This window comes from Lates calcarifer, linkage group LG4 (assembly GCF_001640805.2).
Source record: "Lates calcarifer isolate ASB-BC8 linkage group LG4, TLL_Latcal_v3, whole genome shotgun sequence".
NCBI classification, from domain to species: Eukaryota; Metazoa; Chordata; class Actinopteri; family Centropomidae; genus Lates; species Lates calcarifer.
In genome coordinates this window covers 3,045,012-3,072,295 of record NC_066836.1, presented here as the reverse complement: position 1 = coordinate 3,072,295, position 27,284 = coordinate 3,045,012, and the positions used below count along the sequence as shown (strand labels likewise).

At 40.3% G+C, this 27,284-nt stretch overlaps 2 protein-coding genes across 5 annotated transcripts in view; both read right to left on the bottom strand.

Annotated features, from left to right (window-relative positions):
- The window catches only part of LOC108880950 (nuclear receptor coactivator 2), a 47,310-nt gene extending 30,983 nt beyond the window's left edge, over nt 1–16,327 (bottom strand). For 2 of the 4 annotated variants that reach the window (XM_051069796.1, XM_051069795.1), the window contains exon 1: nt 2,403–2,815. The gene's annotated coding sequence lies outside the window, so the exon portion shown is untranslated. Of the gene's footprint in view, nt 1–2,402; nt 2,817–4,836; nt 4,903–16,179 lie in introns of those variants that run through there. The other 2 variants (XM_018672701.2, XM_018672702.2) reach the window with 2 other exon arrangements.
- A 1,327-nt stretch (nt 16,328–17,654) lies between these two features.
- Nucleotides 17,655–21,334, bottom strand: lactb2 (lactamase, beta 2). Its single transcript, XM_018672705.2, has 7 exons — nt 21,101–21,334; nt 20,441–20,601; nt 20,223–20,343; nt 19,916–20,094; nt 19,464–19,612; nt 19,248–19,335; nt 17,655–18,845 (listed from the first exon to the last, which is right to left on the bottom strand). Exons 1-7 carry the CDS (start codon nt 21,220–21,222, stop codon nt 18,802–18,804), a joined length of 864 nt encoding a protein of 287 aa, XP_018528221.1. The 5' UTR covers nt 21,223–21,334; the 3' UTR covers nt 17,655–18,801.
- Nucleotides 21,335–27,284: the final 5,950 nt, after the last annotated feature.

The window sequence follows — 27,284 nt, the reverse complement described above, 5'->3', positions numbered from 1 at the left end:
GCAGCTTCATGTAATGTGAGAGCCTGATCGATTATAGACCAGAATCAATACCCCTGAACATGCCTGCCCAGATGCTAACTCAATTATGACTATGCACAGATCAGCGCATGCTCACACAAACACACACACACACACAGCACATGAAGACAAACACAAAACCAACACTCCTCTAAATGCTATTTCCTGTGAGCACCAATTTTCACATGCAAGACTAGGAATAACTCTCACTGTCACATGAGCAACATGTCAACAAAATGAGTGAAACTAGCAGAATAACACACTTAAAGCACCAAGAGCGGTGTAAATCTGTTGGAGTTCCAAGGAACTTGACAACCCAAATGTGCCTCATATCCTGACAAGCATAGTACAAGAACTACTGAACCACAGACATGCTATAGTCCAGGAAAGACAGCAGAGTAGAGCATTTGTGCCCCAAATCTGTCCAGTGGTTAAACCTCTGGACCCTTGAGCAAGCATGGAAAAAAACAGTCAGGACGTCAGAGTGAGGCTTGTGCAGACAGAGAGGGGAGAGAGAAAGAGAAAGAGAGCGAGAGAGAGAGGGGCTTTGTTTTTTGTCAGTGACACTTGCCCTCTCTCGCTCTCATCACTTTCAAGTGGCCAAATCTGGACACAAACTCATGAGCGTGATTTCTACGTCTTCTCGGTTTCATATCAAGCGTCTCAGACCAGCGCAATTTCACTTGCAGGTAAATGGCTGTTGTGGAAACATTAATTCACTCTAAACACCAAAGTGAGCTAAGGTGGCACGCTAACAATGCTAACACTATGTAAGATTATATAAATACAGCTTATATCTGATATGAGGAGTCAACTGATGGGAGCTGATGATACACGTTTTTAAAAAAATGCAGCACAAAATGAAAGCAAAAACACTCTGAGGTTTCACACTGTTGTACTGGCCTAGAGGTCAAACTCCACATTCAACTCACTCACTGACCTATCTACAGTGGTAGCTAACGTCAGTGTGAAAATTAACATACAGTCACAGCTGAGTGAGTCAGTATAACTCTCCTGTTTTTGCAAATCTCCTTCTAGTGAGTTCAGAGAAAAATACCTGTAACAATGTTGCTCAGTATCTCTAAAACAGAGAGGCTCTGGTGTGTAAATAAGTTCTTATTTGGTCAAATGTAGGGGCACACTGTGCAAAAATTCTTAAAAAGGTATCAAATATTGTTTGTTTTTATTGCCTGTGTGTGACTTTGTGAGAACAGAAATCATGTTTTTCAGATGGTGGATATCTATTTTTATTCCAAAACGAGATTTTCAGTTGCCTTTCTTTTGACAAAATGAAAGTATGACTTGCGTAGGTGTAATATGTTGTGTAGTTATTACTAACACAGAACTAACACCTTACTAACTGGAAGATTAAAAACTTTTCTAACTTTTCATATTTTTTTTTATAAGTGTGAACTTGTCATAATGAAACTCATCTAACTTCATAAAACTGTTACTTTTTTTTTACTGGTTTGCCAAAGATTTCCTTTGAATTATTGGCTGCACATGTGGAGAACCTGCCGCTTTCTAAATGAGTGTTAACAACAGTTGTTATTGAAGCAGAGCAAACTGAGTAAACAGTTGGCAGGTTAGACCTCAGGTGACAGAGCAGCTACTGGCCTGCTGACTGTGCACTCCGTGTGTGCGTGTGTGACCAGTCATTCACAACCACTCCCCCCAAACACACACACACACACACACACACACACACACACACACATACACACCGTGTCAAAACCACAATAATACATGGCAGCTCAAAGTCCAGTTCTGACTGAGACAGTCACGCACACTGTGAGCACCAAACTCATCACCGTTTGATGATAAACAGACTTAATTATAACATTTTTATTATTATTATTACTAGTGCTTATATTATATATATATTGTTCTATAGTTTATAAAGATTACTATTTATTTTAATTGTAAGAGTGTAATATATTCAACAAAATAATCAAGCTGAGAGAGAATGATTTAGAAACAAAATAAAGACACATTTTCCTACAATTTATGATTCAAATTGTAATTAAAATCCAAAAGTAAACAAAACTGTTGCTCAACTACCCCAAATCACAACACAGGGCTGGTATCTTGTATCACTCCCTCATTGACAAACAGGTATTAAAACACAGGTCTGACAACAAGTGATTAGGATTGTAATTTAAGGTTTGTTCACATCAGTAATGTTAGCAACGAGAGTAAAACAGAGCTGTTTTTATATCGTCATTAGTTAAGAAATTTAAAAAAAGGTATTATCATCTTCAAGTCAAACTATGACTGTAAATGTAACTTACATTTATTCAATCCAAACCTGACAGACTGGGCATTTACAGCTGTTACTCAGAAAGGAAGAGAAGGGAACAGACTAGAATCTGACAGTCACTTACCTCTGCTTTGGTAAAACCAGTCCATAACCAGTCCAGAGCCAGTCAACCATCCCATGCCGGCCGGGCAGACACACTGATTTTCACACCATGTAGGCTACACAGTCACCACACACCAATTCACTACACACACACACACACACACAAACTCACACATAAACACACACTCGTTTTGTATTTCCTCTCTTTTCTCTGTGAGACTGCTCAGTGTGTGTGTGGTGTGTGTGTGTGTGTGTTTGTCATCTGCGCCTAATGACAGCTGACAAACTACATGCCACAAATCCTCTCTCTCTCTCTCTCTGTCCCCTCCCCCCATCACGTAGACTCGCACACACACATATACACACACACTCAAACACTCCTCCCTGTCTCCTCCCACAACACACACACACTCCTCCCTCCTGTTAGCCGATGGGAAAAAAAAAAAAAAACCCTCCCTGTCTATCGCTCGCACTGCCTTTCTAGAAACTGAATGATTTACATGACCTGTTGTTCTTCTTACATTTCAGACTCACATTACATATTGTGGCAGAGCTAACACCATTATATTATTGACGATTACAGTCTAATACTAGTGTTGCATGTGTACAAAAATATATAAGGGCATAAAACTGACATGAATCGTTATTAAATAAAAAAAGCTCTTGACATGCTAATGTAAGTAAATTATGCACAGTGACAAAATCGTCTGCTGTCATATTAAAAAATGAAATACCATGATATTGATAGTGGGATGGTATTTTGTGGCTGATTCTATTATATAATAATAAGCCATGTGGCATGCATACAATACCAAAAGTATGTGGACCCTTGATCGCTACATGCAAAAGTGATTGTGGGGCATCTCATTCTAAATCCATGGGCATAAATATGCTGTTATAACAGCCTCCACTCTTCTGGGAGGCTTTCCACAAAGTGCTGGAACATGGCTGCGGGGATATATTCCAAATACTGTTCCCGAGCTCCTCCACACCAAACAGGGGAAAACCCATGTCTTTATGGACCTGGCTTTGTGCATGCAGGGCACTGTCATGCTGAAACAAAAAAAAAAGGATCTTCCACACACTGTTGCCACAAAGTTGGAAGCACCAAAAGTATGTAGCATTAAGATTTCCCTCCACTGGAAATAGCCTGAGCCACAAAAAACAGCCCGAGACCAAAGACAAGGGCGTCCACATACTTCTGATGGCCATATCATGTATTTACACTAACACCTTGTCTACACAGGCTGCATAGTGAAAACAGCATGTTGCCACATTAGCAGGAGCAGTTTGAGTCATCATTCACATTTCATTTTGTTTCACTTCTCTATGCTGTATTTTGAAGAATAAGAAAAAAAAAATTACAGTACACATTCAGAGCAAACCTCAGTTTCAATGCTTTTCCCATGTTGAAGACTCTTACTGTACATTCAACACTTGCATAATCAGCCTTGTTATGATAATAAGCCTCACACTAAGTGAGATGGCAGAAAGAGAGAGAGTCATTTTTAAAATGACAAAAGCTCTAAGTGCTGGTGGATGCAGCTGTGTTTCATAGGACACACACACGCACACATGCACAAACACACACACAGCAGGCACATACAGTATATTCACACAAACAGCTCTCAGTGGAGCACACAAACACACAGACACAAACTTGTCAGGGTAGCTTTCTTTCTCACTTAAATACAGACACCTCGCTGTCTCATACACACACTACACACACTACACACACACACACACATATCTTTCTCTGCTTTCACTTTCCACATTGTCATGTCAGGATGTCCCTGTTTGCTCTCTGAGCTTGTTGCCGTTACAGGGAACCAGTTTTGATGCTGTGCTGTTTAAACTCTGGCACGGTTTTTGAAAACCTTTGATCCAACTGCTGACCATTGTGCTTCTCATAAACCCCCCTCTTCTTCTTCTTCTTCTGATTATTATTATCATTTTTAGAGGAACTGTATCCCTAATTTTAAGTACTATACTTTACATTCACAGAGATAGATGAGTCTTGTGGTGCTGTGCAGTAAACCATAACATTTTGCATATGCTATTGTGTGAGTCACCATGTGAATCCGACTGCTGGAGAGCGGAAATCTAAATAGATTCTGTGGAAATGATTTCTTTTTATTGCTTTCTTCTGTTTTTCCATCATAAATATATTTTTAAAATCCTCATCACTGACCTAGAAATGACCTTTGAACCTTTCAACACATTGAGTGTTACCATCTGGTGGTCAAGAGCCCACGGTTGGAACATGCAGAATACCTACACAAACTATATCTTTGGCCAAAAGAAGTAAGATAGTAAACTAAGACCAGAATAATAAGAGATTTTGTTGAGGTTTTGCAGTGCATCTATTCCAGTTTCTATGCATCCGATAAGAGTAAAGTAAAGAATATATATTTAAAAAAAAACATTAATTATCATAAATACATGAGCTCACTTACCTCATATGCAAAGCATTCTGGGTAAACATCCACAAAGTATTACATTGCGACATCATTCAGTTCTTTCTGCAAGACACATAAAACAAAAGTAATGATTAATATGTTAAAAGTAATTTGGTGTGTCACAAGAAGATGTAAACTTAAACACATCTTTCAAACTTCTTGCTAAAACAATTTTGGCCCAAGCTGAGTCTTTTCACAAGACATGCAAACTTCGATGAGTAAATATTTATGGACTTTCCTGTTAATCCTGAATGGACTGATGCATTTACAGATCGTGTGGAGTGAGACACATCATCTCACCACACCACAGGAATCACTCTGTCACTGAGTGCAGCACAGGGGACACACCCAGGATCGAATGTATGGAAGCGTGTGTTTGATAAATACGCTGCTGAGTTTTTACCGTGTAAAATAATTTTTCAGAATTTCACCTTAAACATCACCCTGTGGTTATGCTGGAAGTCTCACTCTTGCCCACAATAACAAGAGAACCTGCTGCTTTTCCCAGACACTGACCCTGCCTGGGAGGACGATTCAGAGAGTTTTGAGGCCTTTTTCACACTGTGAGGATGACCTGGGCCGGTATGGTGCTGGTCCAGTTTCAGCGAGTTCCCACACCGCAGTTCACGTTCACAAACATCCTATTTCACAGAAAAAAATCTGTCTCACTTTATTTGAACAGCTGAGCTGACGCAGAAAACCTGCTGGAATCTCCCTCACAAACACTTACAAGAAACATTTTATTATGGGATCTTTGACTTTTGTCTCCATGTTGAAAACAAACTGCGTCTTTGCTGAAAAGCCAGATCACCACACCACATGTCCTGTTGTTGTGCCCGGGAGGAAAGACACTGAAAGGCTCTACCTTCTTACTGGATGTCAGTCACTCTCTCTGTGTGGTCCCACCTTGTCTTATGTAATCAGGTGAAAACTCATCTTTTCAGGAAATATAACACATCACATGTTCTCATCAGTGACTCACGCTCTCTCCCACCTCTTCTTCCCTGTTAATGTACTAGAAATATTTAGTAAGAAAGGTTACAATGACTTTGACCCTACTTATTGCTATTTCTGGCTTGTAATTTCCTAAAATTGAAGCCTGCTGCATTTGTTGTAAATCATTCTGAGTCTGTAATGTATTTCAAAAATGAACAGGAGCTTTAGTTAAAAATGTTAAATGGAAACACCTAGACCTTCCCAGTCAGTCCAGACTATAAATGGGACCCACGTATATTTTTAGGCTGTTACTGTCAATGATGTTCTCACTGAGTAACATGTAGTGTTTAACCAGATTCAGTGTCATGTTGCAAGAACCACAAAAACGTCTTCCTGAACTTGTACTTGAGCAGTAAAACATGAGTCAACTGAGTCACTGTTTCCCACTGTCAATACATGCAAGAATTTTTAAAGAAGCAACATTGTCATATTTGTACCACGGATCAGCACATCCCAGCCATTGGACCTGGATTACTTCTACATATGATGTTGCCGGTGATTTGTGTGCACGTTTTGAGGGAAACCTGCTGGAACACCTTACAGAACAAAACGGGGAGAAGAGACTACGATCTTTCCTTAACCCTAACCAAATGCTGTAGTCACTAGAAGCAGATACTGTACTTCAAGATCAAATATTTTGGCTGAAAACAAATACGTTGCCTGTCAACATTTTCTCAACTTGCTGTTAAGTAACATCATTTCCTCATCAGAAAAACATGATCCAATCAAAGTGGGTCTTTTATAAATAAATGAAGTTTAACATCTTACAACACCAAGAGGGAAGCTGGCACCACGCCTATACGTTCTCTGTGCCAGTAGCTTAATATAACTGATAGTTGCATTTTATTTTCAAGCGACCTCTAGCAGGTAATTATGACAAGAGTGAAGGAGGAAGTCAAGTGTCAATGTGTACAGAGCGACAAAGGTTGTGATGGGTGGGGGTGAATGAATGCATCCACCAAACACAGAACTTTGAAACGGGAGAATGATGTTTGTTTCATAAACCAAGAATTGTCCTTGTTTATTTCAACCGTGACCATTCCCCAACCTTAACTGCATGTTACCGTGATGACAAAGGTCCAGTACTCCTGCCTCTGTAAGGATGCTATTTCAGGAGAAGCTCTGAAGGGGCACATCACAGGGAAGGGACAAGTGACCTACCACAGCTTCAACTTCTAGAGAAAACACACTTCACGGCACAGAGCAGGAAGAGGCTGCTTTTCGCCCCAAGCTGATGTAGCTGAAGTTTCTGAGTTTCTAGTGATGGAAGATTGTGAGAAGAAATGAAAGTGTTCTGGTGGGAGGAAGGGGGGCACAAGGCAGGAAGGGGGCTTCTGGAAAATGTGGTCTAGTGAGACAGAGGCGACCAAAAGTCTGCAGCATGGGTTTAAAGGGATTCTACCAAAGCATCAGAGTTAGTATCATAATGATACATTAATGTTTAAAACGCAAGAACTACAGTCCAGTTAAAATGAAATGCCACAATCTTTATTGTAAAAATTAGGACATAGTGTGTGTGTGTGTGTGTGTGTGTGTGTGTGTGTGTGTGTGTGTGTGTGTGTGTTTGTGTGTGTTTGGGTGGAAAGGCTTACTAAAAACACCAAAAGAAAAGTAGTAAAAAGAAGAACTGAGTTTTTTTGGTCAGCGGCCAAATCTGAAACATCTGCTGGCTCTTCCCCCTGTGTGTGTGTGTGTGTGTGTGTGTGTGTGTGAGAGAGAGAAAGACAGCCGCCCTCTCAGTCAGTTGGACACAGCCGACTCAAACCACACCACCACTTCAACATGCACCTGCCACTGCTGAGAGAGATAGTTGCATATGTGTGCATGCGTCAGTGTGTGTGTGTGTGCGCGCGTCAGAGTGTGTCAGTGTGTGTGAGTGTGTGTGTAGGAGGGATGGACAGCTAATCTCTACCCAACTGCTTTGTGAAATGCACAAGCACACATGCAAGTACAAATGTTCCTGTGCGCACAGTGACAAAGACTGTGGCTGTGATTCAGCTCAGTTTGCACACTTGAAAGTTGTGCAGGGCCGTGACATGTTAGAGTTTTATCAATAATAATCCCAAGAAATAGAGGTTCTTTCTTTAGACTCACACTCTTCAAGGTGACAGGACTATCACACAGTGAGATGTGGTTAAAAACTTGTTAGCGGAACTTGAGTTCAGATTATTTTGTCAAAAAAAGTTATTCTGTTTCCTGCTGAAGACAATGCTCACCAAAGAAGCTTCTGGGAAAGGACAGTGAAAGCTTAAAATGCAAATAACTTGATCACACAACGTACTCCCTTGAGGTGCAGTAATTAGTCCACCTGCCTTGCACTCACACAAAGTAATTTTTAATGCATTCCTTCCTGTGAGTGCTCATGTGAGTCTTGCCATGTTTGATTGACAGCGGACTGACCCATGACGGTGGAACGGAGAGAATATGGAAACAGACTTGCGCTGTAGCTTGCAGCATTCTGTTAGCAGTGGTACTGAAGGGTAAGGTAAAGACCATCAGTGTCTAAACCGACCAATCTTGACATCTGCAGTGAGCTGTTCAGCGTGCTACAGCTGAGTTGCTAATTAGCTATCTAGCCTGCAAAATGGCATCAGCAGTTTTTGTCTGATAGCTCAGCCGGTGAGCTGAAGTGCAGGAAAGACATGCATCCTTAGTTGTAGAAAAGGAGACGTTAGCTAGAGAGGTAATGTGCCATGTTGTTCAAGGTGAGTGGTCTGGCTGTTAGTCAGTGTGACCATGAAACGGAGGTTATAGCTTAGTTTAGAATGAAATCATTTCATTGGCTACATGCAGAGAGGCTTTCTCTGTACATACATTGGGAACCAACACCATTCCAGCTGGTTGGATTAATTTAATTTTTAATGCAATTTTAAGAGATTTAAAACATAGAATAAAAGTAAATACATATAAATTCCTGGAGGTTCTTTTGAAAAATAAATAATGAGTCCCTGAGTACCCTGGGTTCCTAACAGCTCATGTTTAGGACCTAAATTTGTTGTTAATGATGGAGAGTTTCACTGTAACTCATTTGCAGAGGAGATATCATGGTAGTCTTTGGTCACACACAATCACACACGCACACAGACACACACACTGTAAGACAGAAAGAGGGAAGAGTGAGAGTGAGCCACAAAAAGTCAATGAGAGAGACACAGGGTGAGACGGCCTACTTCCTGACCGAGATTAAGCTATGTGGTAACACAGTGATCCACAGCCACTTGGTGCCCAGAGCTGGTTTACAGTACCATCAAATAACAGAAGTTGACCACAGTCTCATAATGCTGGCCACAATCAAGAAGTCTACCACCGTATATATAATACAGTGTGCTCTCTGAAAGGATGCTACAGTCAATCACAATTGACAGTGATTCATCAATTTTTTAATGAGAGTGTTTCATTAACTAATTTATCGTCATCACATCGAGAAATTATTTCTGCATTGGTGCTTATTTGCTACAACCAACATCTCAGCAGCAGAGTATTCTGAAAATCTCAAGTTCATACTCAAGTCGTACTTAAAGGGGCTATTTGTACGTTTTCTCTGCTGCCGAACGTAGGTTCTTGTCAGGAGCAGGCGGTGGTGATGGTCGCTGCCAAAAGCTTCAGCCATCATTGTGTTTGCATGTGGTTAGAATATGCACTCTGAGCTATACTGCTTCTTGAGGGCAATCTGGTCACTATGGTAAGTAAGTATGGTTGCAATCGGAAAGTGACAAGCCAGCTGGGACGGGGCTAGCTGGTTAGCATGCTAACCTCAATAGAAGCAAAACATTGCTGTTGCTTTCTACCCCTGAGACAGCTCTTTGTGAGTAAAGGAATTATGTTTGATGCTGAACTTGCAATATTTCTTCTAGACTGAGAACATCTGTTAATGCTAATGTTCACTATGAAGAGTAGTGCAAAACTTACAAATAGCTCCTTTAAGTGAAAAAGTAATGGACATTAGACTTGACTCGTAACATGTCTTTGTCTTTAAACCAGACTCCAATTCTTACCAATGACAATAGGAATCACGCATAGATTAGTCTGGCCTCTGCCAGCGGAAAACTTTTATTGTAACAACCGTCCTTTATCCTCAATCTCCTCACTGCACGCGCCTTACAGCCACAGATGTGTGATGCTCAATAAAAACATAACAAATCCAGCTGTGTTGGCTTCTAAGCAGTTTTGATTACATCTGGGTAAAAAAGAGAAGTTATCTGCAAACTGATGTTTACAAGATTCTGAGTATTTCCTGATGCAACAAATTTCAGAACTCATGATTAAGTTACTTGCTTGTCTACAGAGATGATTCTGACAACAGTGTGAGAACTGGATCAGGGAAAGTGTTAAGCATGTCACCTGACAGCTGAGTATCAAAAATGAATTATTACATTTAAATGCTACTACGAACTTTGGCATCAATAACCACTACAGTACTCCTTGGACTGATTAACCTCCTCATTGTGAACTTAGCAACAACGACCTGCCGCCAAAAAGCAGTGATGAACACCACAATTAGCCCTGGCCACGGCCTACGTTTGTTCTGCAAAAGCCTGTTATGCTATTAGCTCGTATTATCTGGCTGGAGGCCTGTGGACTCTTTCTCTCTCCAACTCAGCTGTGCTGTCACAGTGCTGGAGAATTACAGCCGCCGTCAGCTCCAGCTAACCAAATTAGCACTTGTTATGCAACCTGCTAGACTTGGCTCCCAGGTCTGGTGCTTCAACCCTGCACAGCTTTCATTAAGGTTTGCACATAGGACGGTCCTGTTGACTGCTACAAGGCTGACTGTAAAAAAAATAAATTAAATGCTAGAAATTCTTTCTTGCTAGGAAATTTACAGCATAAAAGAATTCAAATGTAAAGAAAGAAACTGAGATTTCTGAAACAATTTGTAACATCATGTCAACTCGTGGCAGATAAATAACCTTGCTGAGCTATGACCTGTGAATCTGTGCATGCTAAGTGAGCAGATAGAGTGCTGTATTGATGCTTCTTGTGTTTGAAAATGCAGTCACTGATTCTAGTGGTATCCCTATATCCTGTTTTGTACAGTACTACACTACTAGACTACACACTGCAGCATCACTCTCATTGAGTGTTTACAGTCTACGACTCGCCTTACGTCCGACTGGTGACATCACATCCTGTTTCGGTCTGTTTGTGTTGTGTGTCTTTGTTTTCCTGTCTTCCTGTCGGTTGACTTTCTGAATAGAGGAGTGTAGTTTGAGAGAATCCTGTTGCACTTTTTCAGGCAGTTTCATTCACAGAAATAAAACAACAAGACTTTATATCAAACAAAAATGACACTGTAATAAAACCATTGAACCATTTGTGACATGTTTGGCTGTTATACATGAGGCAAGCTAATGAATGCAGAGGATTTGCAAATGTGGCATTTGTGGCATGGGGCTCCATCTATAAGTGTGCACCCACTGTGGTTGTCTGCTTACTAAGAAAAGATGAAAACCCATATAAAATGAAACTTAATGTCTTATCTTTTTTTGTTTGATTGTTTTTTGTGTGACACTTTAGGAGCAAAATGCAAGCACACTCCGCAAACATAAATGTACAGCCCAGCTGACTCATCTTATAGCAGTGTTTCCCACAGGTTAAGTATTTACTTGTGGTGGTGGGTGGTGCGATGTGTGACCGATGTGCATGCAGAGTTGTGCAGTTTAGAGGGGTAGAGTGTAACCTGGGTTATTTTCTGTAGCAACAATTTACCATTGTTCCCCGAATGTCTCACACGCAGGTTATCGGTAGACACTACCAAGGTGGCTGAACAGAGACACAGAGAATCCACTAGTCCCTACTTAGTTATTGCAGTGCATGCTACTAAGATTTACCTGAGCTGAAACTGAGTGATTTTATCTACATGGGCAGGTCTTAATCTACTTGGACAGACTGCCCAACTAGTGCCGATGCCTGGGGAATGCCAGATAGTTTGAGGTTCTGTCACAAAACCTCAGAGACATCCAGTTGACTCTTTATATTAGCAGCTAAAATCCAGAATTCTGCCAAGGGAATGGCTACAAACTGTTATAAGATTATTATTTACAAATTAAAACTGCACATAATGAATGGTGCTGCTTAATTCTTAGATTACTAAAAAGGACATTCTTAAATTACCAATACATTTCACTTATAGCAACTGATATAATGTGTGATACTGTACAATCTGTTATTTATCATTTATGAACTGGTGCCTGGAACGAGTCTGTTGACTGGACTGTTTATAGCATCAATCTACGGGACCCCTGAGGTCAGTCAGGTCTGGTCTGCTTATTGTTCCCAATATTAAATCCAAACATGGTGAAACAGCTTTTGGCTACATATCCGAGTCTTGCAATGCTTGCTAATTAAATTAAGCATTAACTTAAGCATTTAATGCCAAACTTTTTACACAACTTTATTTGAACAATTTCTTACATAATTACTTTTTGTGCCATACAAAAGTTGCCTTGCTTATAATATCTCCTGCACTCTATATCATATTTTGTAATGTGAAACTCTCACTTGTCACTGTGTTGCTGCCTATGTGCAACCAAGAGAAATTTCCTGCAAATTTGATCAAAGTGTTTCGGATACATCTAAAGTGAGTGCGTACACCTTTCAAAGTGTAGCTACATCTCTACAGCATCATCTTGTCTAGTGTGTGTGTGAGCAGTGAAATCAGTGCTGCTTCTCTTTTTGAAGTGTGAGAGCTCCTCTCCTTCTCTGACTGGCTTTGAAGATTCTAAAACACACTGGTAAGATGAAATAAAATCTCTCTGCTTTGTTCAGTGCTCTAAATTATGGCTGGAGTTCAACAAATAGCTTTGTCTGAGAGTCACAGAGGAGCTCAAAGCAAATCATTGCAAACCACATAGACCTCTAGAACGTGTGGGGTCTGCTTTCAAAAATTTGGACTATAGGCTTATTAAAAAAATCTAAATGACAAAGGTAATGGTTCGGCATATATAATATATGATATACTGTATGTTTGCACCTCTTTTAGCCCTAAAGGTATTCAAGACTTTCTTCTGACAATAACATTTGAGTCACAAAAATAAAACTGTTTTGGACAAAAATAAACAGAAAAAAACCTTTGGTAAATGAGGAATTGTTGCAGTAATTGTTCAGACAGAACAGCAGGCTTTCAGCAGAGTCATAACATGGCTGTGTGTGTGTATGTGTGTGTGTGTGTGGCACTGGTTAATTAGAGCACTTGGTCTCAGGAGGATCAGACCTGGAAGACGACTGTCTCTGCTACGTGACAGAAAGCCAGGTGGCAGTATGTGTGTGTGTGTGTGTGTGTGTTTGTGTGTTTGTGTTGGTGGTAGTGAGAAGAGCCTGACATAAACAACACTACAGTTGAGTAGACAAACACTCACACACCCTCGTATATTTAGTGCAACTAAGACGTACAGATGAACCAGGAGAGTAAAATTTGGAAACAGTCTGAAAAGGGGAAAATATCGACTTGTGACTCCTCCTGTGTGGAGAACACCAGCTACTGGATCACGTAAATCCAAATTTACCAACAGTCAAATGAAACACATCAAAACCCAAGAGGGCAGTGCATCTAACGTTGCATTTTGGAGATGTTTTCACACAGTTTGTATTATTTTTCCACTACCTTCATGTGTAAGAACATTCTGTCTATCCCATTCATGTGGCTATGCACTGAAATATTAGGACTATGGTTATTTTTAATCAGCAACAGGACATAGCATATCAGAGTAAAGATATGATGGTTTAAAATGAGCATACGTATTTCTTTAGCATGGATTTGCTTGCTGAGGATAAGACCTGGTGGACACCCTGCTATAGAGAACTGCAAAGTCAAGCCTCTGTCCTTCCTCCTCCTCCTCCTCCTCCTCCTCCTCCTCCTGCCGCTGTTGTCATTGGTCAGGGCATTATTTGAGCCCTCACGTGGTTTAGTGAATTCAAACGACTAAGGATCCCACACTGGGCAAGCTGCCAATCTCATGTTAAGATCTTGGTCTTAAGTACATTCCTGCACTCTTGCTGCAGCACTATAAGGTAGTTTTAGCATTGAAGCATACTGACATTTAAGCAGACAAATTGCTACCCTGGTACATTAAAGCCGACAGGGCCAAATTGTAATAAAGTAACAAGAAAACCACAATGGAGGCAGACCCAGGTTGAATATAGCATGCACATTTTTTGCCTCATGTTTCTGGACACCCTCAACAATTAAAGAAAATAAAAGAGCCGAGCAGTTTAGATAAATTAGCTCTTAGAGAATGGGGACACACACAGGACTTGGTGACCTGGTGCACATGTTGCAATCCTTTTCAAAGTTCACTTTGGGGTGCAGAGGAGAGCAAATAAGCTTGAAAGAGCCAAAAAATCATGAGTCCAGCCCTCAAAGATAACATATCCAAAGGAGTCAGATGGCACCTGTCACGTAGGCAAACTTACAGGTTCCCTATAGTAACATACCAGCACATTGGCAAACACAGACAAACCAGCACAACAGCAAATAAAGACAAATTCTTCTACCTGCACCAACAAAACCTGACTGTCAGACAATGAAGTTTAACCTGAGCTGTATTTCTGTTCAGTATAAACCTGTGCAGCACTTTAAGTCACAGATTACATGAACACACGTGGTCAATATGTAAAATCAGAATGTGATTTTTGAAAATAGAAAAAGATGGAAGAATCTGAATCTGAAGAATCTTTGTACAAATTATATACAAGTTTTGGTTTGTAAATTGGCTGTTGAAAGCATGCACGTTGCAGCACTGATGCTGCACACTTTGTTATAAATTAACAGTCAGGTATCTTACTAAGTGAAATGCTTTGAATGCTAATTAACTGATGTCTTGCTAACTCTCTGCAATGAATTTCCCCTGGTATATTGTGTTTAACCTGCTTTTATTCCCATTGGGATTGTGAGTGGAATTATAATCTAGAAATAAATCATTTCTACCTTCAGTTTCACTCATTGTAGTTTGTTTATTTCCGCACGATTATTACAATTTATCACCTCAAAAAATGGGTATCGTGGATAGACCTGCGTCCACTTTACTTCATTGCCTATGGCTAATCGATAAACTGCCAAGATAACAGGAATGAACAAGAACAAGGCCGGAAGTTAACGGTTTACTCTTCAAAATATAAGTAATAGATTTTTTTTTTTAAATCAACAACAAAACAAAGAATGAACACAACGAGGATACCAGACACTCAAAGAGGATAGTGTGATGTTAATGCTGGGGTTTAACATAACAAATGTTTGGCAATAGCTGCGATTTTCTCGTCTGTAACTTCGTAATGAGGTTATCTCGATCTTAATATGTGGTGCCGCACTCGATTTAACCGAATACTGTTCAACACAATAACATGCTATATGGCAGTTCACTGGAAATCGTGTATCCGTAACTAACTGCTGTAATCCATATGCAATAATACAGTACGTGTCAACAAAGTGTCATCAACTATCAAAATCAAGTGGTTTTATTTTGAAATAACAAACAGGAAGTGCATGGTTTTACTACTTTTAAATGACGCTGGAGTTGGTTGAGGAAGTCCGAGCGATATTAACCGGGAATAACTCGAAATTTTGACTGTAACACTACAGCAAGTTCACTCCAGTCACACAAACACCTCTAAAAATCAATCAAGGATTAAATTCAGGCGTCTTTAACGACATTAAAACACGAAAACGGGCGATTGTGGCCAACGCAGGGGGCTCACGATTCTCATAAGCCCGCAGCTGTCGCTTGTGTTGATCAGGAAGGGGTTTTAACAGCTAACTGTTAAAGTTAAACAGCAAAGTCCCGTTTGGGGTATTTAAGCAGTTACCACACAATGTTTGAACACGTTAGCGTTTACTTTTTTTTAACCAAAGACTTGAGTCCTGGCAGAGAATTTGGCAGATAAACGGCGTAAAGTAGCATTTTTTTTTATCCGTTTAGCTAACGTTAATTTCGCCTTTTAAAAATCCCGTGCGCCACTGAAAGCTGTCACTCATTCAAATCAACGTACAAGTCTTCGTGTGTTCACCCAATAACAGTTCATTAAAGAGGATAAAAAACACCGGGGACACTTAAATATAACCTGCACGATAAATACCGGTCGATTCTAACGTTATTTCCCGAACTCAACTAGTTCGCCCCGTAATATATTTTCAGAACATCAAACAAATGTCCTAACGGTTATGTTGCGGCGCCATTAAGAGGGCAAAAACGCACCACAAAGTACGATAACCTCAATATAAACTGGTACACACACTTTACACGGGCTCCTATAGGAATATTATATGGTTTATTTTGGAGGGGAGGGGTGAAGGGGTGAGATGGGGTGAGGAAGGAGGGGTGGGGGTCAAGAGAATGACAGGAAACTTACCTGAGAGTTGAGAAGACACGGGGCGCGTGCTGTGCGGGATGCGTCTCTCGGTGTTGTCGGCGCGGTGTCGGTCAGCGGGACGGAGCGGCAGCAGCGTCCAGGGCCGGAGCCGCCATGTTCCTCTGGCTCAGAGGCTCCTCGGCTGTTTATCTTTACCAGTAGACCCCCCCCTCCCTCTCTCTCCACCACCACCTCCACTTCCACTCATCTCACTGCAGAGCTGAGTGCCTTCTGACAGCTCTTTAACCTAAGCAAGCTAAAGTGAAACTTAATGTCTTATCTTATCTTATTGTTTTGTTTGTTTGGGTTTTTTGTGTGACACTGTTGGAGGAAAATATTTGACATATATTCAATTAAAGACGATTTTGAAAATGTCAGGAAAGCTCTGAGGTGTAATATTTGTCCTTCTCTTGTGGTGTTTTTATGTCAGTGCTACTTAATTTTCTGTGTAATTTACAGTGACATCTCAGCAGTGACAGTATAAGTCAGTGATTTTAAGGGACTTTTTTTGTTTTGTTTTTAAAGGAAATAGTAATTCCAATGGCATTTTCTCTCAGTGTACTGATTTAAAGTCTTAAAATAAATTTTCTTTGATTACTTTATCACCAGTTGATGGAGAAATACTGCAAATCGACACCATATAAATCAATTAGCATATCATTTACACAGTATCCGTACAAATCACAAGTGAATTCTAACTTTAGTAGACTGGTGCATGATACTCTGTAATATTCAGCTGCTGATGGTAAAGTTCAGTGATGCTTGCTTTAAACCTGCTTCAGCCTGTCATGTCTGTGTGACGTGCTGCATGATTAATACGCTGTTATTTCTTTATTATCACTGATGACGTTGCTTTCAGTAAAGTCAACACTCTGCCCCAAAATCAGAACTTTCTGTAGAAAAACCTACACAAAGACACAAAGAAAACTCCTCCTTAAGCTCTGAGAAAAATCCCCAAAACAGGCTGCATCCATTGTGTTAGTCAATATGAGAACTGATCACACTCACTGAGTGGCTGGGCTGAGGTCAAAAGTTCACACATAGGATCCAGTTATTACTCATCAGAACACTGGATAATCATGCTGGTTTAGCGGCGATTATATTCAACTGTTCAAAGCAGTTTTTCTTTATGTGGTGAACTAAAGCATTCATGTGTTTTATAGTTGTTATATAAATGCCACTGTGAACAACCCCTCAGAACGACCTTGTAATTATCACAAATACACAATAATTCCCCTTCATGGTCAGAAAAACACATCAACAATTCACATACCATAATAGATATTCAGTATTTTTCAAATAACAAGTTATCTCTATAAATTAGCTGATACTGCCACCTAGTGACTGACTGAAAATCTGTGCAGCTTTTCTAGCACAAAGTTCATTAAGTGCTTAATTATGGAGACTGAAAAGACAGACTAAATCAAATCAAACCTTTAAAAAAGGAGAGAGCAGCTGAAGAAAAAAGAATCAGATGGTGGATAGAAATATATATTTCATCATGTAAGAGCATCTGCCATCTGTCACAGTCAACAGTCTGAGCACACGTTTTTTAAAACTCTCCTCCTCATGTCTTTATCCTACTGACCTTCCCTAACCAAACGCTTCTCATACAGGTGGGCCTTCTTCCCAGAAAAAAAGTACAAACTCTTTTGCCTGCCCTGATGTCACTCACCATAAGATTCACAAGTAAACACAATTCATTTCTGGGAAAATCCTGTTCAGTACACATGTAAAACCTGTCCTCAGATAGAACTGAACAAACACCAGTGATGGGGAGGTGCCAACAACATCACAAGCATAACTACAGAACAAACGCTTTGAGACCAGTCACCCTCAGGGCTTCACTCATGCACTGATTCAGTGTGTATACGGTATACACTGTATATCACCATAATGTATAATGCGCATATAATGTGAAGACTACTCTCATAAAACACTTAGTCTATTAATTAAATTTAGCGGTTTACATGTGAGCAACTGTCACCTCTTAAATCTTACACCCAGCCACTGTTTATATGAAGTTATTGGACATTTTACAATAATTGACAAAATCCTGCAGTGGCCACATTAACCACAATCAGATAATGAGGGAAAAGACAGGGTGGTGTTTGACTCACTAATAAAATGGTTATTTCTCTGTAGATGGTTAGGGTTAGGGCCCTGGCTGGAGTTGAGTCTGCTATTTCAGCAAAGACAGCACATTTAGTTTTAGGTTTACATAAGTGCTGCTTGAGAGGCTCAGAAGACAAGTAATTAAATTCAATGTGGCACACTGATCACACTGTAGGACAAGGATAATCTTCCTTGGAGCTACAGGCAAAACTCAACTAACATTCAGACAAACTTTAGCCTTGTTAAACTTTGACACTGGCTGCAGCTCAGACCTGGTGAGTCCGCTTTTTGGGTCTTGTTTTGTGCACTCTAACCTAGGAAACCTCCAAGGCAACAAAACCACCATCCCTGATTTCTCATTTCCCATGTCTGTCAATCAGCAGACCTAAGGCATTAGAAGGACAAACATTGTGCTGAAGGTTGATCTAACTGTTGACCAGATGGGTTTTTCATCATCCAGGACAAATGGTCAATCAAGAGCCCATTTCATCATCGTCTTGGTGGACTTCACAGGTTACTTTTCCATTTGGTGCTCTGTGAGGACTCATTAACTGTAGGGGAAAAAGATAACGTGTTATTTAGAAATCTAGCTAAACCTGAACCTGGCCCTTCCCCCATGTTTTTGGGTGCACTTGTCCTCGTCAACGTACGTCAACTAAAGTGCTTATTTTCAGATTGTTATTATTAGTGTCTGACAACACTGTGGAGTAAGATTTGTTTAAACAGAAACATCACTATATATCACTACCAGACTCCACTGACAAAAACAGTGATTTTACAGAGCAGAACACAGGAGATGCTTTGATCTGTGTGTTTGTTTTATATCTGATTTAGTTAAACTGACTCCTGAATCTAATTGAATTTAATCTAATATAATAAACTTCTCACTGGTCAGAACTAATGCTGTAAAATTCTCACAGCAGTTTTTCCTGTTGTGTTAGGAGCTTACATACCCAAGCTAATCTTGCCTTCTTTCTCCAGTTTCTTTAAATGATGGACCAAGTTCACATTAGCTGCTTGGTGCAGATATTCAGGAGTGTCCTGGAAGACAAGCGGTGAAAAGCTGTGAAAATAAATTCAGAGGAACTTACTAATTGCATCTGCTCCCACTGTGACGTGAAAACACCCCCATCTGGTGTGAATGCCACTGAACAAGCTTTTGTGCTGACCTTGTAGACGATCTTTACGAGCTCCATGGAAGTGAAAGGCTTTCCTGCTCCGTCCTGAATGGCTTCCAGGATCTGCTGCTCTCTTTGGTGCCGGTGGCTGATGTAGTGTCTGATCTTGGAGCCAGCATCCTGAACCACAGGGCCATGACCTGCACAGAGAACAGCAGCTTTTGTCCAATCATCTGAAAGATTTCTTAATGAACGAGCGTCAGACTAATGTTCGTGCGTTTAAAAAGTCAATTTAAACTGTCAGGGATAATCATTTCATTTTCAAATCGCTTCAGTTTGTTAAGCAAAGTGATCGTCCAACCGTCTGGCTTTGGTTTGTTTGTGTGTGATTGTCAGCAGACCTTTCTAGAGAAAATAAAGGTCAATAAAGAAAAAAAAAGAAAATTCAGAGCTTTTTTAGAATTAAAATAATGAACCACACATATGAGCACATGCTCACTCACCAGGGTAGATGAGGTCGGCCTGCGAGTCCAGCAGGATGTTCAGAGATTTCATGTAATCGTAGAGATCCTCGAACACGGCCGTGCCCTCGCCCAGGATGCAGTCTCCAGAGAAGATCGCCTGCTCCTCCTCCAGCAGCAGGGCCATGTGGTCATCAGTGTGGCCCGGGGTAAACAGCACTCTGGGAAACAGAAATATAAAACACGCCTCCACGCTCAAATAACTGACTAGTGTGATACTCATCGACCACTAAACAGTGGTTAGCAAACATTTTGCTGTATATCCAACTCGCATATAAACTGAACTGACTTGAGTGTAGCCCCTTCTGTCTGGACGACATCTCCATCTTTTAGGTAGGTATAGCTCTTGCTTCCAGCTGTGTCTCTGACTTGACAGAGGCGAGGTAGTTTGCTGACTCGGATCTCAGAACCTGCAGGAAGGAAAACAAGTGTAGAAGTGTAGGAATGAACAGTAATAATCTGTAAACAGCGTTAAAAGACCTAAAGGTCATTAAACCTGTTCCTCACCTGCGATGTCCCTGCAGATGTCCTCCACTCCTCCCGTGTGGTCGTGATGCCAGTGAGTGACGATGATCTCCTGGATGCTGGTGTTGAACTGTGTCAGTGCTTGTTTCAGACTGCTGATGTATTCAGGCACAGCAGGTTCTCCGGTGTCTATTAGCACCCGCCTGGAATAAAATCACACATTATGTGTGCGTACATAGAGCTCGATAAGTAGCTATCCATATCCATATACACCAGATCTACTCATTTATTAACTATTCCCACTTTCAAATCAAACATTTACTCAAATACAGCTTGCAGACTGCAAACAGAAGAATAACTACTTTTTAAACTTCAAATCAAACAACTTCTAAAAGTACTCCAAATTAACATATCTAGAAATTAAATCTAAGCCGAAATATTCAGTGGGTCCTCGCAGCTACGTATATGTTGGTTATATTAGTCTATGCGCTGTGTATTGTAGCCTACAAGCAAGTAAACATTGAATTTAGAATAATTTGAACGGACTTTGGCCTGACGTTCTTATCCATGAGCATAGGGGGGATACTCCGTCTCTGGCCAGATGACCGTTTTAAATACAGTCATTCAGACATTAAAAAACAGATAAAACAAGATTCATTTTGCCAACATAATACCCGCTAATGTTATTTTGACTTGTGTCACCTTTTCCCGGTGCCAACCAGGTAAGTGTTGGTTCCCTGCAGAGTCATCGGTCCCGGGTTACAACCCAAAACCCGGACAACTCGGGCGGACAGCTGCTCTATCCGAGGAATAATAGCACTCATGACTGGAGCCGATGTAACGTTAGTGACAGAATAAAATACCAACACACACACAGAGATAAAAGTCCAAGAGCACCTCGCCAAACAGGAAATTGCATGTGATCAATGTTTACTTCCTGTATGCCTTCAAAATAAAAGTCTCCATAACGACACGTTTGATTTCTGTGCAAAATAAAACTGTTGTTAAATTGAAATGACTCCATCTATCCGTCCATGATTATTGGTTTACACTTATTTACAAACACTCTTGCATACATTCTGTCACATTAGTGCCATTTAAATTCTCTGTACAACTGTTTTCTCACAATTAAATAAAGAAATGTATTCAGTTAGTGCTGCAACAAAAGCAAAGGCAGCTCTAACCAGGCTGGTAATGATGGGACAGGCCTATTACAGGATATTTACTAAATATCTGTCACAATAAATGTCAATGACACTGCCAGTGGAATGAAGCAAACACTAGGTGGGGCCATTGTCCACTCTGATATGGCTCAGTCACCTCTCACCTCATGAGCGACACTGTGGCACTTGAAAATATTTAATAGTCCTGGATTATCAGCGTCTCACAGGATGAGAATTTTATTACTCGGTAATGATAATGATGCTTGCCAGCTTCTCACAGTTCACCCTCAAATATCAGAGCTATCTGGCTTAATGACTGTTGTTATTGCCCTCATTAATCCCAAAGTTTAAATGGGTGTTTTTATTACACCTCAAACAGAAGGAACCAAAATCATTAAAAGATGTTTAACCACATAAAACTACCAACTGAACGACGGCTGCTCTGTATCCGATCCAGACCTCTGACCTCCCTGTAGGGGAGTTAATGAAACATCATGTAATTATACAGACGTAATCATTTGAGAGCTCATTTCAAGGAGATTTTAGGGATTTTTTTAATAAGCAGTTTTGCACGACTGGCATCCGAAGCTTCCTGAAAATACCATCACAGCTAAAGACAAAATACCACAACCTTCCAGTTATTTTTAATTAAGAGAAATGCTGCCAACGTTTCACCTGATGAAGAAGAGAGTTTGATTATAAGTACTATAAGAAGTAAGTTATAGTATCCTGGTGATGACGTTTAAATTAATTTTATATTCATATTTTGCCGGCCTACAATGTCAGCTAATATTCACACTCTGCACTCATCAATGCCAAAACGCCAGAAAATTCAATTAAAGGTGATATTGTCCCACTTTTCATTTCCTCATTTAATTAACTACGCCTCTACCTATCAGATTTATCAACACTGACAGACTGACAACCAGTTGAGGTAGATGCCTGTACACCTTGAATATTTCAAGGACTAACTGTGGTCAGTGCTGCCATCCTGTGGGCAGGCCTGAAGGGATCCACAGTTTTCTCCTCACTGCACAGGAAATACAGCTGAGACTCAAGAGAGTGATTTGTAGACACTTCAATGAGAAATGAGCACCCTGTGTTTTCATGATGACAAGACCTCATTTACAACTGGACTGCTTGGTTTCACTGTCATTTCAAATCTACCTACGATGTGACAGTGAGAGCAAAACACTGACGAAATGACTGGTGCCAAAATGCTGCAAACACAGTTGTAGTTTATCACTTTAAATTCTCAGTTAAAACATTTTTCTAAAGCTTTCCGCCTCCTTACAGTCACACTATGAGTGGTGAGCTACACAGACCGACGGTCTTCGCTTCGTTTTCTATAATGAGCGGTGGAGTTCTTACACAGAGCATGATGGGATCACAAGTTGTGAGAAAAATGTGGGCGGCGTGACGGGCAGAGTTCCAAACAGTGCACTTAGACCAGAAAACACACAGTACCCAATTATACCTCAGATTTTTAAAGGTAAATAAATGGAAATTGCAGCCTGTTACTTCACTGCTACAGCACAACTGCACTCAGACACAGTCGCTGTGACTGTTGTCCTCACTGCAACAAATATACTGAAAGATGAAGGATAATCATTGACAAGACAAAATCGATGGCACATTCAGCCACGGTTGTCCCAGCTGTATCTTTAATTTGATGTATTTCCTGTTACTGGGTGAGGGTGTGATGTAATGAGTGATCATTCAAAAGCTGATGGGATCTCAGTCAGGGAAGGTGGTTTGATTTTTTTATTCCTGTCTACTTTTGTTAAAATCACATGCAAAAAAACAAACAAAACAGATTTCTTTATTCTGTCTCCAAATGGTTTCAAATGCTGAGGCAAGGCTTTTAACAAGGTCAGGAAAGATGGAGCACATTACTGCCATGCTCACCTCCATCCACTGGGCCCATGTTAGCTATAGGACTAAAGGGTCTATCCTGTGCTTACATGCTGTACCTCCTGAAATCCTCTCAGAGCCTCTTGTCTGTTTCAATCCAGGACCAAATGTTCCTGCTGGTCCTAAATCTGTAATACTGGTTGTGTTTAATGCCATAGAAAAATGGTTCTATAGATATACTATATACATTAAAGATACATATATACATGCATTACAACACCAGATCGATGCTGTCAGATGAGGCCGTAAAGTGGATCAAGATGCACTGGTAAATTGCCTGATGGGGACCCACATCTCCTTCTTAATGGCTTGTTTGATATTTATCTCCAATAAATCCTGACCCATAAAAACGGGGGTAAAAGAGAAGAGAATCCAGCTCTCTATAATATTTACAGGTAGGAAAAGGTGGCAGGAAAAGCAGAGAGACATTATTTCCCTAAATGAAATAGATCCTGACATCTGGGCATCCAAGGGCCCGTCCCTCCCTCTCTCTCTCTCTCTCTCTCTCTCTTTGTAATTACACGACATAATGGTGGTGCAGTCGGCCCGTAATCTCCCATTATAATCAGTCTCGGCTGCCTCCACTCGCTCTCCACCACGGCTTCTAATTCAATATAAATGTAAATGACTGGGGGAGAGAGAGAGAGAGAGGGAGGGAGGGAGGGAGAGAGGGAGGGGGGTCAGGAACAGTATAGAGTGTAAAATGTGGGAGTCTGATCTCACCACAAATCCATACTTATATTTAAGTTGTGCACGTCTTTATAATAATATGTACAAACTGAATGTGGACTGTGAAGACCACAGAGTTTTGGTTTGGTCTAAACCAGAGAGCATTTGTCATTAAACATTAAATTGTAAGCATCAGCAGAACTGAACTGGATCCTCAACTAAAACTCCAACCTTAAACTTTGGTCACTTAAATAACCAAAAATGATTTCTCACTTACTGCTAGTGGAATGTATGAATGTCCAAGACCTCGCAGTCGGTTTTCATTGGAACTAACTGTTCAAAACTGTGGATATATTATTATTGTGGATTATCCAGAGTAACTGGGGGGTCCTTATGTTTGTTTAAATGTTTCAGATGATCTCAGTTTAAAGGATGTTTTTAACAGGGGCTTTATTGTCCCATGTTTTTGGATGTAAATGGTAGATATTGACATATAATTGACACGTGTGTGACTTTCAATGGTGGATTCAGATTCTTTACTGAAGTAAAAGTACCACACAGTAACACAAACAAACTGTCAGATCTAACAACATCCGTGCTCTGCTCAGCAAAATTCCTGTTTTTGTCAATGGAGTCTGGCAGTGATGTATAACAATGTTTGTGGTTACTCTTTAATAGAACAGTCTCTCTCTCTCTGTCTATCAATATCAGTCATTTACACCCAAAAACATGGGAACATGCTGTTACATAGATCTGCTATCTCTAATTTTGTGTATAGAATAAATCATTCATTTTATGTGCAAAAGTGTTAATACAAAATGTTTTTTGTATGCTTGGTAAACTGCAATATAATGGAAAAAAAACTTTTCTTTACTCTTGTTTCTTTTTTTTTTTTTTTAACAACAGCTGCCATTACAGATAACCATATTATGGTTTACTGCTCCGTGAGAAATACTGACTGAGGATTTTCAGATATCAACTTTCTTCCCATAATGAATTCATATAATATTGTATTTTGGAATGAAGCCCTTCATCTGTCATGTGGGCTTTAACATAAGATGATATCAAGTTAATAAAAAATTCAACTCATATGAAAGATCCCAGTGAACATGGCACCTCTGATACCTGCAAAGTAACTGTGAAAAATCTCATCGCAGCTTCAGTCTGCAGTGAGAAATGAGGCAATATGTTACTAAACTGTATCACAATTCATAATTCAAAATGCTGCGTAATTAACTTTCTCCTCCGGAGCCTTAATGTGATACCAAATTAAATAAGTGAGGAGAGAGAGAGAGGGAGAGAGGGGGAGAGTGAAAGTAGTAAGAGTGTGTGTGAGCAGGAGTGAAGAGGAAAGGAAGCAGGAAAGAGGCAGAAAATAAAGACAAAGTAGAACCATGTCTGTTGAATGCTGTAAGCGATGACTTCTTCATAGTACAATAAGAATCTAAAGATGTAAGTTCATTCTGACTGGCCATCGGAGAGCAGTGAGACAGGGTGAGCTGTAAATACTGGAAAGCAATGAGAAGACAGAGCTTTAAAGAGACTCCACACATGAAGCCAGTCGCTGCTTTCAGTGAACACGCTTCTCAGTTTTGTCCAACACTGGTAAAATGTCTTTAGTTCAGTCTTTTGCAAACCATTTGGAACAAAATCTGCCACACATCTGCATGCACAAACTTTCAGTGATGGTATCCCTGCAAAACAGCAGTGTTCAGTACATGTACGAACACATCTACAGCATCTGGGGAAATACAGCTATTTGCTTTTTTTGCAGAGAGTTAGAGATGGAGACCACCCTCCTGTCTGTACATACGAAGCTGTTTCAGTCGTCAGTGGACAGAGCCAGACTGACTGTTTACTCCTGTTTTGGTTCTCCATGCTAAGGCTGATGTGTATTTGTATCTATGTGTGTGTTTGTTTGTGTACATGGTTGTCAACATGCTGACGGTGCCTCCAAAAGAAACACAAGGTTGGATGTGAGACGGTTATTCAGCAGCAGACACTGGTTCCCTCTGGACTAAATTAAGGTGACTTTCCACTGACATGCTGACTCACTGCGAACAGACAGGCAGGCAGACAGGCAGACAGGCAGGCAGACAGACAGCTGAGACCCAGACAGAATGTGGTTGGAGAAATGTAGGCAAGGATTAAGAGGAGAGCATGACCTACAGCCCCTGAACTAACCACTTAACTTTAAAGTCTTTGCCGTTAATTTGAGCCTTTCAGTTGTACCAAAGTGCAGGGTGGAAACCTTTGTCACAGTGGCACTGCTGAACAGACATCTCTCACTAAATAATGCACACACAAATTCATTGATTTATTGAGTCAAAGAGTCATGGCTGGAAATTAGCCTGAAATGACCCCGAGTTTGTGATGTTGATTTTTATTACCTTATTCTGAATCGAAATGTTACCCACTTGAACATGGTGGTCACGTACCCAACAGTAGATGGCTGAGGGTAGGATATATCTCCATGGCTGAGCATATATGCCGCCCAGTCTCTTTGCAGTTTGATGTAGATTTGTGTCCATGTACATAAAATCAATAGATTTAATTTTGTGTACATGGACACAAACTGCAGTGAAAGCAGGTTTGTAGCGGTTGTTGGTTTAAATTCTGCAAATCATCCAGTTTTAAAGGAGCTATTTGTAAGTTCTGATATACAATATTTTTTCTTATTGTCAACAAACCCTAAGAAAACAATAAAACCAACGACTACTAACAAGTACTGTCTGTGAAGCCCTGTTTGAGTAACGTTTGTTCTTCAGTAAGAGCTGCTTTACAGAATTATTTAACCTTTTCAAAAAGTAAACTGTATGTCTGTGACCCATTTCTAAAGATTTCTATCTTCAGTTGGAATCAATGGGCTAGAAGCTAAAAGCCACAGACCGGCTAGGGATTCGAGACGGACTAAAGCATTGTTGGGTTTGGTCTTTCCATGGGATTTGTTGACACAAGGGAAATATACATATATATATATATACAATGATGTTTAAGACTAAACACTGTCATGGTGTTGTATACGTCGCTTATACTGCAGAAACTAAAGGACACGAGCATCCTGTCTCCATTCAGCCATGATACGAAATACAACAGAACTGCAGTGACATCTTATGGCCAGTTGGGATAAAGCAGACAGA